General features: G+C 38.0%; 5 protein-coding genes and 2 non-coding genes across 7 annotated transcripts; 5 read left to right on the forward strand and 2 right to left on the reverse strand.

The window, feature by feature from the left end:
- The first annotated feature begins 301 nt into the window (after window positions 1-301).
- Window positions 302-2,306, forward strand: LOC125200541. The gene is made up of 4 exons (XM_048098179.1): window positions 302-505; window positions 1,389-1,512; window positions 1,594-1,666; window positions 1,827-2,306. Exons 1-4 carry the CDS (start codon window positions 478-480, stop codon window positions 2,091-2,093), a joined length of 492 nt encoding a protein of 163 aa, XP_047954136.1. The 5' UTR covers window positions 302-477; the 3' UTR covers window positions 2,094-2,306.
- A 1,711-nt stretch (window positions 2,307-4,017) lies between these two features.
- Window positions 4,018-6,398, reverse strand: LOC125200542. Its single transcript, XM_048098180.1, has 5 exons — window positions 6,117-6,398; window positions 5,982-6,031; window positions 5,706-5,811; window positions 5,541-5,599; window positions 4,018-4,306 (listed from the first exon to the last, which is right to left on the reverse strand). Exons 1-5 carry the CDS (start codon window positions 6,219-6,221, stop codon window positions 4,255-4,257), a joined length of 372 nt encoding a protein of 123 aa, XP_047954137.1. The 5' UTR covers window positions 6,222-6,398; the 3' UTR covers window positions 4,018-4,254.
- Window positions 6,399-8,015: 1,617 nt separating this feature from the next.
- LOC125185597 (short-chain dehydrogenase reductase ATA1) lies at window positions 8,016-9,323 on the forward strand. The gene is made up of 2 exons (XM_048082163.1): window positions 8,016-8,062; window positions 8,136-9,323. Exons 1-2 carry the CDS (start codon window positions 8,016-8,018, stop codon window positions 8,974-8,976), a joined length of 888 nt encoding a protein of 295 aa, XP_047938120.1. The 3' UTR covers window positions 8,977-9,323.
- Window positions 9,324-11,647: 2,324 nt separating this feature from the next.
- Window positions 11,648-12,558, reverse strand: LOC125185608. Its single transcript, XM_048082170.1, has 2 exons — window positions 12,354-12,558; window positions 11,648-12,006 (listed from the first exon to the last, which is right to left on the reverse strand). Exons 1-2 carry the CDS (start codon window positions 12,556-12,558, stop codon window positions 11,648-11,650), a joined length of 564 nt encoding a protein of 187 aa, XP_047938127.1.
- A 2,878-nt stretch (window positions 12,559-15,436) lies between these two features.
- On the forward strand, window positions 15,437-16,732 carry LOC125201143 (glutathione transferase GST 23-like). The gene is made up of 2 exons (XM_048099097.1): window positions 15,437-15,793; window positions 15,860-16,732. Exons 1-2 carry the CDS (start codon window positions 15,476-15,478, stop codon window positions 16,211-16,213), a joined length of 672 nt encoding a protein of 223 aa, XP_047955054.1. The 5' UTR covers window positions 15,437-15,475; the 3' UTR covers window positions 16,214-16,732.
- On the forward strand, window positions 16,572-16,732 carry LOC125202944. The gene has a single exon (XR_007173271.1). It is a non-coding gene; the product is annotated as a U1 spliceosomal RNA (small nuclear RNA).
- Window positions 16,733-17,991: 1,259 nt separating this feature from the next.
- On the forward strand, window positions 17,992-18,152 carry LOC125202956. Its single transcript, XR_007173281.1, has one exon. It is a non-coding gene; the product is annotated as a U1 spliceosomal RNA (small nuclear RNA).
- The last annotated feature ends 245 nt before the right edge of the window (window positions 18,153-18,397 follow it).

Raw genomic sequence — 18,397 nt, forward strand, 5'->3', positions numbered from 1 at the left:
ATTTATTAAGCACTCGTTAACATTTGTAAAAATGGTATTTTAAAGCGTTCTTTGTTTGAACAAATCAATTGTGTTAATCGCCAAATTTTTTGAATAATATTTGGTGTAAATTTATAATTTCAAAATTTAGTGTTTTGGTTTTTGTCGTATTTAATCATATACACTCATTTGGAACATATAGTATTCATCAATAATTTCCAAAAAAAAATTGTATATATGTCAAACATGAATATATTTCACAGTCACTGTCGTCCCACACTTTGGTATTTCTCTTATTTACGCTTTCTTCAATTAATAATTCCAAATTGTGACACAAATAATCACAAAATATAATTGTCTCGTGATCGGCAAGATCTCACGTGGAGTAGATCCTGAAATGATATAGATCCATCCCCTTTTCTTTTCCAACGACTTTGAAACGCTGATTACTTCTCTTTCTGAAGCTTCACACCATAATCTCGGACCTCCTCAATAGCCATGGGACAAATTCTTGAAAAGATTCAAGGTATAATATTATTCAAATTCAAACCCATACAATTTCCTCTCGTGTGCGTGTTTCTTAGTATTGAATTCTGAATTTTTTTTTTTTTGTGGGCTTTTGGTTTTGGAGGGAAAATCTATTGTAGGAGTTATGTTTTCAATCTGTAACCGATTATAAGTAGTGTAAAGGCCGAGTTTTTGTAGCTATCTGCTCATGAAATTCGTCATTTTTGGGGGAAAAATGTCGAAATTTCAGTACTAAACTGGATGAAACATATACTTATGGTGACTGTGTTTGGTTATTTTGATTCTCGTGCCTAATTTATCTTGTGTGTGTCAAATTTGAGCAACCAAAAACTCAAGATAATTTGTTATAAAAAGATGGATAATTGCTGATAAACAGGCATTATTTGCATGATTTCTTTGGTTTAGATGAGATTTTGTGGAAGTGGAAACTCTTTCTGTGATTGAAGGCCTCCTCCTGTTCAATTCCCAACTGATAATGTAATAGCTATAGACACCCAACACTCTGTTGCAGGGTGATGATATACTATTGATTATATTTGGATCGCGTGGAAAATAGAGTTGTTTCTGTTGTTTTGACTTACAAACTGAAATATTCATGGAACTTGAGGTTTGAACAAAGTTGTGATCATACATTTTCTTGCAAGAAAGTACTTTACTAGCCTGGCCTTGTGATGGCGAGCTGGTGTATTTCTTGTCGACATCTTCTTATTAAGGCGCTGCCTTTACTAGATCGTTGTGTTCTTTATTCCAGTTGATTCATTTAACGGTTAAGTTTGTGTATGGATGCGAGCTTTTTCAGTGCCTTGGATCCGCAATATGGTTTCACTAGGGTCACAACTCAGTTATGTACGTAAATAATTTCTTGCTGCCCTCTTTTGCAGGAAAAGATTGGAAAGAAAAACAGATTCGACATATCAGTAGCAAAGTTTTTGACCGTGTCAATAATAATGAGGGCGGTAAATTGACATTTGAAGAGCTCTACATTGGTGTGCTGCTAGTATTCAAGTGAGAAGCTTCGCCTCCATTCCTTCTACATCGTTGTAATTTGTTTTTGAGGTTCCTCAATTGTATATTTTTTCTTTGTAGTGATATTAATAAGCGTTTGCCCGGTCCTCACTTTGATCCCCCAACAAAGGAGGAAGTGCGCAAACTGCTGGAGGTATGAGATAAGACTTTCCAATCATGTACCTATATAGAATCCACATTTTTGTTTTTTGCAGAAAAACATATCTAAACCAGAACCCATGAGTTTTTCCTACCTTCACATTTAGCTACTCAATAAATGCATATGTTTATCTTGTGTAACATATGTTCTGCAGGAGTGTGATATGAACTGCGATGGGGCACTAGATCGTGAAGAATTTGTGAAGTTCATCCGTCGTATTACAAAAGATACACTCTTGACAGTGAGTCAAGGTTTGATCATTGCTCTGGCTGTTGCTCCAACCGTGGCAATACTAACAAAGAGGTCAACTGAGAACATCCCGCATGTCGGAAAGGTGGTGGAGAAGATACCAAGTTCAGTCTACGCTTCCCTCGTCACCCTCGTGGTTGTTGCTTTCCAACAAGGTGCTGAGAGATCATAAATACTTCAATTTCTTTGCACTAGTTTGTATGGAGATGGCCGCTTTGCAACTTGATAATATAGAATACTAGACAAATAAAGGGTTTTTTATGTTGAAAATGTGGTGCGGTAATGTAAGTATGATATTTGAAAGTTGTATCATTACTTGCACAGATAGTTATGGTGAACCTTTTTGTTACAGAAATAATGCCATCCCAGTTTGTGGTGATGTTAACATTTTCTGGTCACAGTTTGTGCTGAAGCAATTTCATCTCAATCATGCTACATATCAACACAATCAACTTTAGCAAAGTACACTGTAATTAAACAAACTGATGCCTTGGAAAGTTAATTATTATAGCAATACAAAGTATCTACACATTCACAAATTGAATAAATAAGTACTCATAGTCATAGTGATCTCCAAAACTGTCTTCACTTTCTACTAATAACTGGAATCAGATATAGATGTTTTACCCATTGACAACTGAATATAGAAAATAAATGGTATTCCACCAAACTGTAGTCTACAACTCTGGGTACTGAAATTTTATGAAGACTATATATGGATGCACATCATATAAAATAGTTAGGCCGGAGTTCAGCTGTGAGTCGTCCTCTCTTAATCTGAACACTGCACCACAAAGTCGAGGGTGGTAGGAGTCAGGTACATGGATTTGATCGCATCAAGATCAACTCAGCTTTTGGAGCTTAGCTTTTGCTGCATCCAATTGTTCTGCCCAATAATTAACAGCAGCGGTGTTGATACATAAGCCACATATGCAAAAAAATATTACATGCTGAAACTCAACAGTATACTTTACTTTGTTCAAATGCAGTTGCTTTCGGAATGGTTGTTCGGAAAAATATCTTGCCATTTTTTTGGTAGACAGCCTACACAGAAGAATAATATCAAGCCGTAAAATTAAGTATCACAATCATCGAACAGAGTAAAGTTCTCTGAGTCCCACTCAAGAAGATGCATCTCCAAATCATGGCAGAGACAGACAAGGATGATCATGAATGAAGTTATTCACCACATAATAAGCTTTTCATATGAAATCACTAATACCATAGTTGACACTCAATATGAACACCAAAGCATTTTTCTTGACCATGATAAGGCTTCCAGGTAGTAAATGACCAGAAACCATCACAACATTAGTAAGTTGCATAATGAAGTATCCCTATCTCCTCTTTTACAAAATACGAATTGAAAAACAATCAAACAAAACAGATTTGATAGCTCCATCAACCAAACAAGATGAACAATCATTCAAAAAGAACATTTTAAGAGTAGAAGCAGAAGGAAATATGGAAACAGAGGAAAGCATATGCACCCGAGAGGAAGAAAGACTATTGAGCTCCGCTACAGCAACCTCGTGACTTCTCACCTGTCAATTCCACCATCATCATTCATCAATGAATAATTTTACCATAAAATCAAAGCATAAAGAGAGAGAGAGAGAGAGTAACGAAGAAAACAAATTACCTGCTTCCGAAGATCGTCGGAGGATGACGAGTTTGAAGACATTAAATTCCTAAGGGAAGAGCTTATTAGGGTTTATTGAAATTGGGATTTATGAATTATGATTGCTCTGGTTATACGGCCTTATGGCTTTGGTAGGGATGGGTAATAGTGTTAAAACGGTTCGACCGATTTACAAAAAGTAGTCTGCGTATAATCCTAAATGTTTTACTAGTATAATTTAAAATATTAGATTTGATATTTATAAATAATTAATTATATTTATAAATTACCATTTGCAAATCGCACAAAACCTTGCTAAGTGTAAAAGAATAATAATCCAGAAACAGAACCTTGTTAATTCATCAATCTCCTATATCATTTCAGTGTAGTTGATTCACCGTTGCACACATTTTTTGTTTCTTTGAGTTACAATCACAATCACATATACTCCCTACACAAACACAAACACGCATAATGGCACAAGCAACTATAATTGGCAAAATCAAGCCTGAACATCCATCCATCACTGCTACAAACTTCACAAAAAATCTCTACTTATGAGAAGAAACAATGAAAAAGAGGTGTACAGAGTGCTGAATCTGCTCACGAAATGTACATGATAAAAGAGGCTACATAAGCCGATTAACAGCAGAGCTTATTACTATGATGACAAGTGCTTTTGTTGCTACTGCCCAGAGAAGCATCAAACATTCTAATGGTTGAATGATCCTCTAATGCCATCTAAGCTTTCTCCGAGAGATGCCCTGCCATTGAATTCAAAGAATTACTAGTAAGATAAACAAACACACTCAACCAGAGATTAATAGCTTTGTGCCCTCAAAGTAAACATATTGTTAGAGATGAAAAGGCGATGATAGGATAGTTAGCCCACTTGGACTGAATGAACAATACTCCTTCAAAGAAGGCCACGGATTTGCTAGCGTAAATGCCAAAATTCATATATATTGATAATCTGCCCTTCCTTCCAAACCTCAAGGGTTTATATAGGGCCTAACATCAGTTACTGATTAACTAATATAATTAAAAGCATAAAATTGGTAACAGCTGAAACTATTATTGTTCAGCTTTCCCTCTTCCTTCTTTATTTATTCTCTCATGTCTTTTCCCATCCCCACATTTACTACTCTTTTATTGTGATAGATCACAGACAGCCTTGTAATGTGTATCACATATGGTTATGTTTAAGTAGAACCCTAAAACAATGGCATCTACCACTTATTGTGTCATCCACTGCATATACAAGTAGCGAACTCTATTGCCTTAATAAGTTATAGGTTCAATTTACTTGGTGCCAAGCATGCCAAAACCCATCATTTGTGTGCCGGGATAGGACAACTAGCCTTAATTTGCACTAAGTAGAGAAATTTTGTTTTTTTACCAATGCACTTTTTTACTTTTTTTATAGTTCACTTTTATGGCAAAGCTCTTCTCAGTTCTCATTCACCTTGTCAAACAACTCCAGCTATGACTTATTGTCTCTCACAATCACAGCCATGCCTATAAACACCCTCCCAAGAAAAAGCCGTACATGCTATACCAGAACAAGATAGCCTTGGTAGAAAAGACCATGATCATAAGTTTCATTATGCATACAGATGTTACGGAACCTGGACTAACAATGACAAGAATTATTCTGCAGAAAACATCTTTCCAACTATTTCTTGCGAAATTACAGGACACGAGAATGTAAGCTTAGAGTTATCCCTATTTAGTAATTTCCCATCATCCGATAACCGAGTGTATGAGCTCCCAAGGAGTGCATTTAGTGGATCGTCGTGCATAAGCACAGTATTTCCAATTTATCACGAGACACTCATCCTTTACATAGTATCACAGAGAATCGAACAAGAAACCAGTGTGCATAACTCCACAAGCAATGACAAGTAAGAACCAGCAACAATTTGAAATCATAAAATCCTCAGTACACCTTGAGCATCATCATATTCAATAACAATTTTCGAGCATCAGTTATTTTACCTATGCATGCAATATTTATACTCCGAACTCCTAGTAAAGTCTTTCTCCCCTTCTTCCAGCTGCAAAGTTATATAAACACATAAACTCATCACCAGAAATCCATAACCAGAAGCACAATCAGTGATTTTTCTTCATAAATGGTAGTAAGTTAGGTAAAACCCTCACCGGATCACTCTCGTAGATGAGCTCATAACAAATCGGTGAAAGGCATCGTAAAGCACAATTCTCCTTAGCTATAGTCGAAGACTTGCATTGCTCACCCCACAATCCGCTGCAATTTAAATTATTGATCAAATCCATTGGACTAATAATCAGATACGAGTGAAATCAACAACTAAAGAACAAAAAAATCATCAGCAATTTCTACATAATCAAGTAAGCGTAAGTGCTGCATAAATACCGACGAAGGAAAAATTAGGGATTTGAGAAATTAAGTAGTACCTCTCAATGTCTGCATAGCAATCATTTTTCTTCTGTCGAGTCTCCGCGTCCTGCCAAGAAGGTGAATAAACCGATAAATAAGGAGGCGGATTACACAGATTTTGGGGGGAAAAGAAAGGGAGAATCAGGACATACAGAGATGGGGGTTCGAGACTTGGCAAGAACTAGATCGGAAGTGAGTAAAAACACGGCGCAAACTATCATCACATAAAATTTCGCACCGTAATTGGAGAAAACCATCTTAGATTCTTCAATCTTTCGCTGTCAATCAATATGCGGGAGACCGCAGTCTGTTTGGGTGCGTGTTGATACCTTACCCCTTTCTTTTTTTGAGTGGGACTTTCCGATTCCGATGACCGGATTTTAATTGAAATGCTCTTTCCAATCCCTAGTGAAAACGAAAACCATTTTTCAATAACTAATTAACGAACTGCATAAAATGCAGCTATTTTTTAAATGAAAATAATTAAATACATACACCAGATGGTTCATAAAATGCCATTAATTACATTACATGGATAGAAAATAACTACTAGTATAAAGTTTATCTTTTACATTGTCCTTGTTGAATCATTTCAGTTTTATAGTAAAAATAATATAATTGAACTCTTTTATTTTATTTTTTCTTTCTCTTGCTTTTTTCTAAAAAAAATTCTACTCTATTTTTTCTCTTATTTTATTTTCTATCATTTAACTAACTTTATATAATTTTATTAAATTTTTTGCCAAAAAAATGTCTCTTTACTAGATAGGAATGGAAAGAGTACTATGCATAAATCGATTCCTAAACCAATTAAACAATTCTTTACTTCTCATTTAAACTTCAAATATTTGGAATAGAAGATTTTGAATACACTCATGCCACGGTCAGGTCTTAAGATAACACCTAGTACCTCTGTCCCTGAAAATTTGATACATATTACCATTTCGGTCCGTCCCTAGAAATTTGATACACTTCACTTTTACCATTTTTGGTAGTGGACCCCATATTCCACTAACTCATTTCTACTCACATTTTATTATAAAACTAATACTTTAAAAGTAGGACCCACATCCCACCAACTTTTTCAACTCACTTTCCATTACATTTCTTAAAACCCGTGTCTGATCAAAGTGTAGCAAATTTTGGGGGATGAAGGTAGTACAATCCAAAATTATTTTATCGAGACGTAGATCAAAGTTTTATTTTTATTAGACTACTAATAAAATAGTTTATTCACATAAAAATTGATTAGAATTAATATTTTTTACTTTTACAGAGTTAATTATTATTTAATCAATATAGTTATTTTAATATTATAGGAAAAGAGAGAGAGAAAAATATAATTATAAAGTGATGTAGAGAGAGTTTTCGTATTTTTTTGTGAGGCGGGGCAAGATCAATGGAGATTGAAAAGGAAGGAGACGTGCGGGTTCCGTTAGCCTTCGCCGTGTTCTTCCTTTGCGTGACCACCGGCGGCGTCTTCCTCTTCCTCTACGTGTTCGTCCCCAGCCTCTCGCAGCCGTGGTACCAATCCGCCGCCCTCTTCCTCATCGCCGCTCCTTGGATCTTTTGGCTCCTCACCTTTTTATACACCATCATGAAGCGTTGTTGCGGGGCCCGCCCCCCGCCCGCAGCAGACCACAAGATCTCCCGGCGCCCCTCCACCACCACCGGTGGCTCCTCCCAAATTCCATTGACCAATCCTGTTTGATTGTCGATTGGATTTCATTTTTCTTTTCATTTTGTTAGCTTTTGTCTAACATATTGTGGTTGTATAATATGTCACGTTAAAATGTGTACCATTTCATGACATCATCATTGGATGCTATCACACAAATAATAAAATTACTTCCACTCTTCGTATTTTCATTACTGGTTCATGCTAAGAAAGCTTTCACCTACTTTAGAAATGTAGTTTGGTAAGTAAAAAGAGGTTACATATTTGTTGTGTCAATGAAAAAAGTGTGCATGAGCAATAACTCAACCATTCCCATACAAGAACTAGCTATATATTAGTGCATGAATTGAAACAAGAAGAGTTATACAATCAAATGGAATCAAATGAGAGAATAATTGACATTACAGAACCTTCAAAAAGGTTAGTACAATACACTAATATCTTTGCCCTCTCTTTTTCATTATTTGTGACTTCTCTCTTCATGTTACACAAGATTATTAACAGGGAAAGTCGCGGTGATAACTGGTGGCGCGAGGGGGATTGGAGCAGCAACGGCTAAAGCCTTTGCTGAAAACGGGGCGAATGTTGTGATTGCTGACATACTAGATGAGGCAGGAGCACAGCTAGCTGCTGCAATCGGAGGGCAGTACGTGCACTGTGATGTCTCCTTGGAGCGAGACGTGGAGCAAGCAATCCAGGCGGCCGTGGGCTGGAAGGGGCGGCTGGACATAATGTTCAACAATGCTGGTATATCTGGCCCTGAAGGGAGCATCACCAGCCTTAAAATGGAACAGTTGTCTGCCCTTCTCGCGATAAATCTCAATGGAGTGGTGCACGGGATCAAGCACGCTGCACGGGCCATGATCGAGGGGAGAATTGCAGGGACGATCATATGCTCGTCGAGTTCAGCAGCCATGATGGGAGGCCTAGCACCACATGCCTACACCTTGTCCAAAGCTGCAATTCTTGGAGTGGCAAGGAGTAGTGCCTGTGAGTTGGGGATGCACGGGATTCGAGTGAACTGCGTGTCGCCACATGGAGTGCCCTCGGAGATGCTCATGTCCTCCTTCCGGAGATTCCTCGGGGATCAGAATCTGCAGCCTCGAGATGTTAGCAAGATCGTTGGGGAGACGGGGAGTCTGTTGAGGGGCAGGGGAGGGAGCGTGGAGGATGTGGCCGAAGCAGTGGTGTTTCTAGCAAGCGACAATGCAGGATTTATAACAGGACACAACCTAGTTATAGATGGAGGTTTCACATATGGTAGCAGTCAAATGAGTTTCATATACCAAACCAAGGGTGATATAAGCATAGAACCACATGACCTGAAAACATGATCAGTAGTAGTATATGATTTTGTATCAAACACATACAATGCTCAGAGTGCCAATGTTGATGCTGCAAAACAAGTAAAGGAATTACATTTAAAATTACTAACTCGATGAAAGCCAGAGGCTCGATGTTGTGTACACTATCAAGGTTTCACCATTGTCGAGTTTAATAAAATCGTTTCCTTGTGTAGAAGGTCAGAGCGAGGTTGTGTACTTGTGTTGTAGTCCTGGTATTTCATAGAGATTGTGGTTATATTTGTTCTAGTCGTGGTATTTCGTGTGTTCTTCTACATATGAAGAACACACCATTATACTACTGGAATTGGGCATTGTTGATGGAGCAGGGTTGGGATTCTCTACTGTGCAATCTTGAGGCTGATGTTCCTAATACAACCATGTGTATCCCTAATTTAATGAATGAAATCACCACGAGTCAAAAATAAGTTATTCTCAATCTCACAAGTAAATCTCATTGACTTTGCTTAGAAATTTCTAAATAAAAAAAAATAATAATAAAAGAATATTTCTTCTGTCCGCAAATAGGAGTTTCGTTTTTCTGTTTAAGTCCGTTTAAGAATAGTAGTTCCAGTTCATATATACTATAAATGGTAATATATACAAGTAGTATCTTTATTCCACTAACACTTTTATTAACATTTCTTAAAACTCATGCCAAAAAGAAATGAGACTCCAGACAAAGGAGAATTAGTTTAAGGAGAATTAGTTTAAAGAGTTCTAGAGCGTACGAGAATAAATCAACTTGGGAACTTTGCACTATTATTTTAATTGAAAAACACTAGAATTAGTGTAGGACAATTAGCTAAAATATTCTAGGTATGTGGGTTACTTTGAGTCTATAAATGGCCTTAGACGTTGGCAAGTGTAAGAATGACATATAGTGTTATATTTAGTTTGAGAACGAGTTATCTATCAATATATAGTGTTATAAACTTGCTTCTATTAATTTATTGTGTATAGCATTTTTTCAAAACTTATGATTTGTTGTTTTGATGTTATTATCGTAAACAAATCTTATAAACTACTATTTCCTCCGTTCCGACTAAGATGACACATTTCTTAGTCGGCATAGGATTTTAGGAGTTGCTGGTCAATGTGTTTATTTTACGAGGGAAAAATAATGGATGTAAGTATTAAATGGAGTGGGGAAGAGAGTTAAACATTTAATTAGAGTGAGAAAAAAAGTGATTGGACGAACCCAAGACCTTTGGCCTCAGACATTATTAAACTAAAGTGTTAGTATGCACTCTCTTTATCCTATGGCATATTCTCTTTTTTGATGTCTTATTCTAATTAATATACTATACATTTCTTGAAATGAAAATATCATTATTTTCAGCTTTCACTTTATCGACTTTTATTCCTTATTTACTCAACTCACAGAATAAAAATATACAAAATCACATACCGAATAGAAAATACTTCACTTAGAGTGGAAGGAGAGAAGCACATTTTTTTTTTCATGAAGAGTATGTATATATTATTCTTATTTTGTTAATTATTTCAAATTTTATATTTACTTGTGAAAATTATATGATCCGTGCATAGCATGGGTGTTGATACTAGTATATGGAGTAATAATCAAATCTTTTTGGTTGTGATATTGTTTTGCTAGGGTGAGCATAGGTTAAGATGATCTAAGATAACTAATGTAAAATGGGTTTTAAGATAAGGATTAACATAAAATTCAGATAGATAATTTAACGATCATGTTTGGTAACCGGGACAAAGAACTAAAATTACTAATATAACCCTATTAAATTTAATTTTAATCAAAAATACCCCTATTTCTCTTGCCCGAGAGTATAATTAAACCAATTAAATAATTGGAAAATGAGTTCTTGCTAATCTTAGCAAAGAGTTAAATAAAACTTGTAAAAATCGAGTTACGGAACTGAAAGGAAAGATTAAATACGAACTACAAACGGAAGAAATAACAGGGGCAAAACCAAAACAACAAGGAGCTCAATACAATCAAGAACATTAACAAAAGAAGATATCAAATGAAGGAAATGCAACTCCTTGATAGAATACCTGCCAAATTCCCACCCAAAAGCTTACAATTTTAAGAGTCATAATTGAACAAGAAAAGGAAAAGAAAATAGTATTGCTCGTGATTAGCGGCATGATGAAGTATTGGATATGCTTTATCAGAAATTAGGGCTCTATTTAGGTGGAGGAATTAGAGATTTCCCAAAAATTAGGGTTGCAGAATCGCTCTCTCAATTATTTTGTAAATCATATGAAAAATATGATATTTTGGTAATTTTATGTTTTATCTGGTAATTTGGGCTGATAACATATGATAAAATATACTCCGGTCCAATAAAAGATGTCTTACTTTTCTTTATAGTTTAACCCACTAGATGTCGCATTTCTTACATTAATATAAATATAATATATTTTTTCTTTCTACTTTAACAAACAAATCAGGGCATCCACAATGGGACGCCCTAAGCGACGCCCTATGCACCGCCACGTCAGCATTTTATCCTCCTCCTATTCCACCTGCAGTGGGGCGGACTATAGCCCACCCTAAGCGATGCCCTAAGCATTTTTCTATTATTTGAATATTTAAATACTTCAAAATTTGGAAAACTAACTTCATTTCATTAAAATTCAAACATTACAATACGAAATAAAAAAAAACTACAATTTATCAACGGCGGCAGTTGCGGGTCCAAACTTCTTCAATCATGTCGGTCATGAGCTGAGTATGGTCTTGTTGGTTGCGCATTGAGGCCTGTCGCTCTAGAACCGCACCGAAGCCAGTCGGTAATCCTCGAGTGACCGGCGAGGTCGCCGTGCTGGAGCTAGATTCGGGTTCATCATCCACCCAATTGGTGACATGGCCACGTTCTTGTTCGACTATCATGTTATGCATGATGATGCACGCATACATGACGTCGGCGATGACGTCCTTGTACCAGAAACGCGTCGGACCTTTCACGATTGCCCACCGCGATTGAAGCACCCCAAAAGCCCGCTCCACATCCTTCCGGGCTGACTCCTGCTTTGCTGCAAATAAGACTCTCCTCTCACCAATTGGGCAGCTGATCGTCTTCAAAAAAACAGGCCACCTAGGGTATATGTCATCGGCCAAGTAGTACCACATATGATGTGTGCGGCCGTTGGCAGTGAACTGAATGGCCGGACCGTGACCCCTGCACTGATCGGCGAATAGGGTGGACGAGTTGAGGACGTTGATGTCGTTGTTCGACCCGGCTACACCAAAGTAGGCATGCCAGATCCAGAGACGGTGGTCAGCTACGGCTTCTAGGATCATCGTCGGGTGGCTGCCCTTGTAGCCGCTAGTAAATTGGCCTCTCCAGGCCGTCGGGCGTTATTCTACTGCAAGTGCATACAGTCGATGCTCCCTAGCATCCCAGGGAAGCGGTGCACCGTTTCGTGCATCCGCATCAGGCTCTGGCAATCGTCAGCAGTCGGACGTCGCAAATATGTGTCGCCAAAAGCCTCCACAACTAACTTACAAAATTTCTTCGGACATTCGCGGCCAGTTGTATCCCCGACGTGAAGGTACTCGTCGAACATATCTATTTGTTGTGCCATAGGCCAACTGGCGGATCGCAACCGTGCACTTCGCAACGACGTAAGTCCGGTCTGCCGAATACTGGAAGTACTCATCACGGCCCTCCAACGTGTGCACAATGCGGAGAAAAATATCTCGGCTCATTCTAAAACGACGGTGAAAAACATTCGGGCTCCACCTTGGATTCCGGCAAAATAATCTGCGAACAAATGTTCGTGCTCTACGTCGTGCTCGCGGGGGACAAACGTCCGACGTCGTATCGGGCGAGGGACCCGCGCCTCCGCCGCCGCCTGCTCCCGCTGCATTTGTGCCAAGCACTCCGCCTTGGCTTCATTAACGGCATCGAACAAGGCTCGAGTCAAGGCCCGTCTGCAGCCATACGATGTACTCAAATCGTAGTCGTCGGGATTCATTTTTGAGTCGATGAGAGAGAATAATTGAAGAGAAATTGAAGAGATGTGAAATTGGAGTGTGTGAAATGGTAGTGAATAGTAGTGTTTAAATAAGAAAATTTTTTTGAAAAAATTCAAAAGAAAAGGAAACGCGTGCCCATCGTCCGCGTCGTCCACAGTGGCAGACGATGCGACGGACGATGGGTATCCTCCGCGGACGATCTATCGGGCGCGGACGATGGTTAACCCATTGTCCGCGATGCTGCAGTGGCGGACGATGCATCGTCCGTCGCATCGTCCGCCCCATTGCGGATGCCCTCAAAATCTTCTAAAATCCGGTGTTATTCCATAAGTGTGATATCTTTTATGGGCCGGAGGGAGTACTAAATTGCTTCGGGCCTCAGCGGGCCGAGATTGGCCTAAGTCTTAAATATAGATCATATAGATAAATTATCTTATCTTCCAAACACTCAAAGAAGCATAGATAACTCATCAAAAAAGGATGTTCGGTTTGCAAGATTGTATCCCGGATTAAATTAGAAACGAGCACATGGATGTACCGTCTCATCTGCCGATTCACTCAATGTGGAATCAGGCTTCCAACAAATATTACAAGAAGATGGAGTTAATATTCGATATTTTTTTGAGAAATCATGATACACTTTATTCTTATTTTATGGAATAATAATTTTTGTTTTATAAAGCTGACTAAACGCTACTTTCCATTAAATTGTTTAAGGAAAATGGTATGCATTGATTCTGGAAAATATTTCTTTTGAGTTTGACAAACTTGTTCCATGTGTATACTATATTCGTCCCAAAAATTTTTATATTTATCTTTTACGAGTATTGATATGCTGAGCGCTCATTTTGAGCGCCAGCTGAGCGACTGTCTCTCTAATCACATTTTTTCCTTTTTATAATATAAATATTATTTTTTATTTCTCTATATAATATGAAATCGCCTCTTATTTCTTATTCTTCAGCAATATTGCGTTAAAAAACTCATCTGCACGTTCATCGTCATACTCCACAACACAATCTGTTCTGATTTTTTCTTCAAATTCAGATTCCACAACATTTTCTCCAAACTAAATTAAACATAACATCTCATCTTGTAATTTCTTGTATCTCCAAAATTTTGAAGAATCTCAAATTTGCGCAGATGGATATGATAAATTTTCAAGAATTAGAATTGGGCAAGAATGAAGAGAATCAATAATCATGATAAATTTCCAAATAAATTGCGCATCCCAATTGGCAAAGTAGAAATCAAATATATTCTCTATTCTTCTTCTGACTTCTTCATTTTGCCATCCTTAGATTCGAAATTTGTTGAATGTATTCATATAAAAAAATACTACTGAGAATTATGTGGCGAAACTTGAAAAGAAGTGTAGATAGAGAGTTCAGAAATTCCAGAGTATATCCATACCAAATAATTGTAAATAAAAAAACAATCATGATTGAGATTTGAGGCGAACACAAGAATCAAGAGATGAAAATATTGCTATATTCGTATTATAAAACTGTAAATTAGAAAAATAATAGGAAAAATTGTGACGAGTAAGGGTCGCTCAAGCTGGCGCTCAAAATGAGCGCTCAGCATATCAATCCTCTATTTTTTACTATTTTATTTTATCTTCACATTTTATTGTAAAACTTAAATTAATCCCTAACACCACGTGTCGTACCCACGAAAGCAGCGATCGCCACGGCAAGGGACCGGGAGGCCGTGTACAAGGGTCAGCCGGCAAGATTGCAAGGTGGGGTCCAGGGGCTTCAAATTTTAACCGCATTATCAATTTATGATCAGTCATTTTATTTAATTGTAAATGAAAAATAGTTAATTCTATAGTTTATCGTCTTAATTACCTCGATCAATCAAAAAAATAATCTACTTTTTGATCCAATTTTTAAAATTAATTTTCCACTCAATATTTTCTTTCCGTATGTCTTTCATCCCAAATTCTCTATTTCTAAAGGATTGCTAAGGATTCGACAAATATTTTAATTTCGTAGAGACTCAAATACCAAAAAGCAAAGCCGAAGTTAGAATTTTGACGATGGGGCTCCAAACATCAATTGTGGGGTACTCCCTCCGTCCACGAAAATTCGTCCCAGTTTGACCGGGCACAGATTTTAAGAAATATAATGAAAAGTGAGTTAACAAAGTTAGTGGATTGTGAGTCTTACTTTTATATATTGGTTTTATAATAAAATGTGAGTATGAATAAGTTAGTGGAATATGAGGTCCACTATCAAAAATGGTAAAAGTGAAATGAGACAAATTTTGGGGGACGGACGGAAATAGAAAAATGGGACAAATTTTCGTGGACGGAGGGGGTATATTTTTTGATGTTGATGACATCATAAGCATCTGCAGCATTATTTATTTCAGTAGTTGAAATGGTTAAGTAATATTTATTCTATCATCAAGATATTGACGTAAGCGATGACGAAGCTCCCACATTCCATATTTTGAAAAGAAATTGCCTACAAGTATGATCAACAACATAGTTTCACAATACCAGTCCAATGAGAAATGGCAGAAGCAGAAGAGTTGAAGCTATTCAGAACATGGTCGAGTCGATACGCTTTGAGGGCAGTGCTAGCTCTCAAGATCAAAGGCGTCGACTACCAAACTGTTTTCGAAGATTTGAAAAACAAGAGTGCTTCACTCCTCCAATACAATCCCATACACAAGAAGGTGCCTGTTCTGCTTCACAACGGCCAACCCATCTGCGAGTCCCTCGTTATCCTTGAGTACATCGACGGGGTCTGGAAGCAGCCTCCTCTCCTCCCGGAACATCCCTATGACCGAGCCATGGCTCGGTTTTGGGCCAAGTTCGGAGATGAAAAGGTATCATGTATAAGTCCTTATAAAAAAAATGCTCAATCTTGTATATTAAGTGGTGAAATCTTGCAGGTTATGCCATCGCTGCGGAGTGTGTTCCTTTCTCAAGGAGAAGTGCAGGAGGAAGCTGTTGGTTCGTGGATGGAGAATTTGAAGTTGTTGGAAGAGTTATTGGAAGGGAAGAAATTCTTTGGAGGAGAGAGGATTGGGTACCTTGATATTGCTTTGGGGTGGATGGCCAACTTGATCAGCATATATGAGGAGATCATTGAGATGAAATTGGTGGATGCTGAGAAATTCCCTCTGCTATCAGCATGGATGAGAAACTTATCAGATGATCCCGTGATAAGAGAGTGCTGGCCGCCGCGACACAAGATGGTTGAGAAATATGTGGCTGTTCGTGAAGCTCAGTTGTCGTCGACCTGAGCTTCCTCCCAGCAAACCGTGATCATGCTTGGAAAGAGCGCTTAGATGACCATATTTATGTTGTATGTAATGAAATCTTGACTTGTTTTGCTTCTCTATTCTCTAACCTCAGATTTTGCAATCAAACGCGGAGATAATTAAGAGTTGTCCTCGTTTTATTTAGACTCAAGCATATGGAGGTGAAATATGTTTAAAGAGTGTGAGGGAGGGGATAAGGATTTGCGGAGAAGGGAATGGGTGTATAATTTTATTTGTAAAAGGAATTTGTGATGTTGGGTAGTAGTATCCCACATCGGTGGGAGAGAGAGAAGGGAGAGAGGCTGGGGTTATAAAAGAGGGTGGAGTGGAACCGAGATACATACTTACCTGGACGGGGTCGATGGGCGATCCATAAGACCCATGGCCTAGGTTGGCGACCTCCATTGCACTACGGAGGGGCGCCCGCCTAAGGTCGGCCCAAGTGGTCGAGCCTACGTCATAATTTGTGCCAGAGGGGGCCTGCGTTCGCGCGGCCCCTGCCCATCTTAGTCTAATCTTTATTTCCCCTGTTTGGGCGGGTTTGGTTCAATAGATTTTGAAACTAAACAAATTTGTATTTAAGTGTATTTCGTTTTTCAATATTTGCAAAGTTCTTATACTAGTAAAAATGAATTTTATGTAATAATTTGATATTTGAAAAGTACTGCTACTATACTAGTAGTAAAAATAGGTTTTATGTAATAATAATACCAGAGGTGAGTGAGGACTGGGGACTATCATTTCGTCTTGATTCAATTGCATTTGAATCAATGGGTCAACCAAGAGAGGCCATTACATGAATATCCTGGACCAAGAACACGTTTGCATCTTCGTAACGGTATTGAATTAATGATCTCTTCAGCTTCAACCGGACCACGAAAAGATAAATTATGCAGGCATAGTGTTCCATCCTAGGCACAACAGTATGTTCCCTCTTGTTGCTTGGCTATGAGAAAAAAGCACAAAGGCAATGAACTTAGAAAGTAGGTAAATCTAGTATTATCCCTTCTAGTCTAATCTTTTAAGCATTTCTAAAACCAACAACTTACATGTCAGAGTGGTTGCCAAAAGATGCTTGAGTTGTCCATGTAAATTGTATCTCGAAATTTCATCTTCTTAAATTGCTCGAATGAATCATGTAACTCTACATTTCACATGTTGGAAAGATGAATAATTTCAGGAGGCAATCAAAATTATGTGTTGTTGGTGTTTAGGGAGTAGATTAATGATCACCATACTTCTGCACAATTACTGATTTGCCGATTAGGAATCATTTGCAAAGTGTTCAGCTAGATATGAATTTATATTTGTAAAAGTATCTTTTAGTAGTACTACCATTGGAGTGAAAAATATAACACCATCCTTGTATCTGCTGTATGAATTAAAAGAGCAGAGAATCAAAGTGTGTAACTTTCTCTTACACCAGTGCTACTCTTTGAACATAATTGCTGATCAGCTGTGACATGATGATACAGATCACAACTCTTTGAGATGTAGAGTTTTCACAACATTAAGTCATAAATCATAAGGATTTTTGCATATCCCTTTGATATCAGATTGTGCAATAAAACTTCCTTGATAGTGATAAAGATCATAAGAGTAGTCCTCACATAAATATGTGTCGTTGGGTGGAGATAGGGATTAGTGGAGAAGAGAATGGGTGTAGAGCTTTATTAGCAAAAGAGTATCCCACATCGGTAGATGAGAAGATAAAAAAAGAAAGAAGGAATATAAAATAGGGGCGAGTAGCATCATAAAACTCACTTACCTGGATGGGGTCGATGGGTGATCCATAAGGCCCATGGCCTAGACTGGTGACCTCCATTGCACTCAGGAGGGGCGTCCGTCTAAGGTCGGCCCAAGTGGTCGAGCCTGCGTCATAATTTGTGACAGAGGGGGCCTGCGTTCGCGCGGCCCCTGCCCAATCTATAGTCTAACCTTTTTTGGTGTTTTACTAGTCTCCATTTATTATGTACCAGCAGCAGCAAGAGTTGTCTCTGTTTTGTCTCAAATTGCTCTTGAATCTTGCTTGCGAAGAGAGTTTAGATAAAGTGGCTCATCATGCATGATGTTGTCAAGCATGTTTTTTTCATTTTTGAAATGTGTTTTCCACATTGCTGTGGGGTTGGTGGAAGTAGTGGAACATGAAAATGTGTCAACCTGATT

This window comes from Salvia hispanica, chromosome 1 (assembly GCF_023119035.1).
Source record: "Salvia hispanica cultivar TCC Black 2014 chromosome 1, UniMelb_Shisp_WGS_1.0, whole genome shotgun sequence".
Lineage (NCBI taxonomy): Eukaryota > Viridiplantae > Streptophyta > Magnoliopsida > Lamiales > Lamiaceae > Salvia > Salvia hispanica.

Excerpts from the sequence above, each read along its gene's own strand:
- LOC125200541 (XM_048098179.1), top strand. The coding sequence starts at position 478 with ATGGGACAAATTCTTGAAAAGATTCAAG. Across the intron at positions 506-1,388 it reads AATTCTTGAAAAGATTCAAG|GAAAAGATTGGAAAGAAAAA; the intron begins GTATAATATTAT and ends CCTCTTTTGCAG. Across the intron at positions 1,667-1,826 it reads AAGTGCGCAAACTGCTGGAG|GAGTGTGATATGAACTGCGA; the intron begins GTATGAGATAAG and ends TATGTTCTGCAG.
- LOC125200542 (XM_048098180.1), bottom strand. The coding sequence starts at position 6,221 with ATGGTTTTCTCCAATTACGGTGCGAAATTTTATGTGATGATAGTTTGC. Across the intron at positions 5,600-5,705 it reads TCATCTACGAGAGTGATCCG|CTGGAAGAAGGGGAGAAAGA; the intron begins GTGAGGGTTTTA and ends ATAACTTTGCAG. Across the intron at positions 4,307-5,540 it reads TATAAATATTGCATGCATAG|GGCATCTCTCGGAGAAAGCT; the intron begins GTAAAATAACTG and ends ATTCAATGGCAG.
- LOC125185597 (XM_048082163.1), top strand. The coding sequence starts at position 8,016 with ATGGAATCAAATGAGAGAATAATTGACATTACAGAACCTTCAAAAAG. Across the intron at positions 8,063-8,135 it reads ATTACAGAACCTTCAAAAAG|ATTATTAACAGGGAAAGTCG; the intron begins GTTAGTACAATA and ends ATGTTACACAAG.
- LOC125185608 (XM_048082170.1), bottom strand. The coding sequence starts at position 12,558 with ATGGCACAACAAATAGATATGTTCGACGAGTACCTTCACGTCGGGGAT. Across the intron at positions 12,007-12,353 it reads GATGCTAGGGAGCATCGACT|CAAAGCAGGAGTCAGCCCGG; the intron begins GTATGCACTTGC and ends TCTTATTTGCAG.
- LOC125201143 (XM_048099097.1), top strand. The coding sequence starts at position 15,476 with ATGGCAGAAGCAGAAGAGTTGAAGCTATTCAGAACATGGTCGAGTCGA. Across the intron at positions 15,794-15,859 it reads CCAAGTTCGGAGATGAAAAG|GTTATGCCATCGCTGCGGAG; the intron begins GTATCATGTATA and ends GAAATCTTGCAG.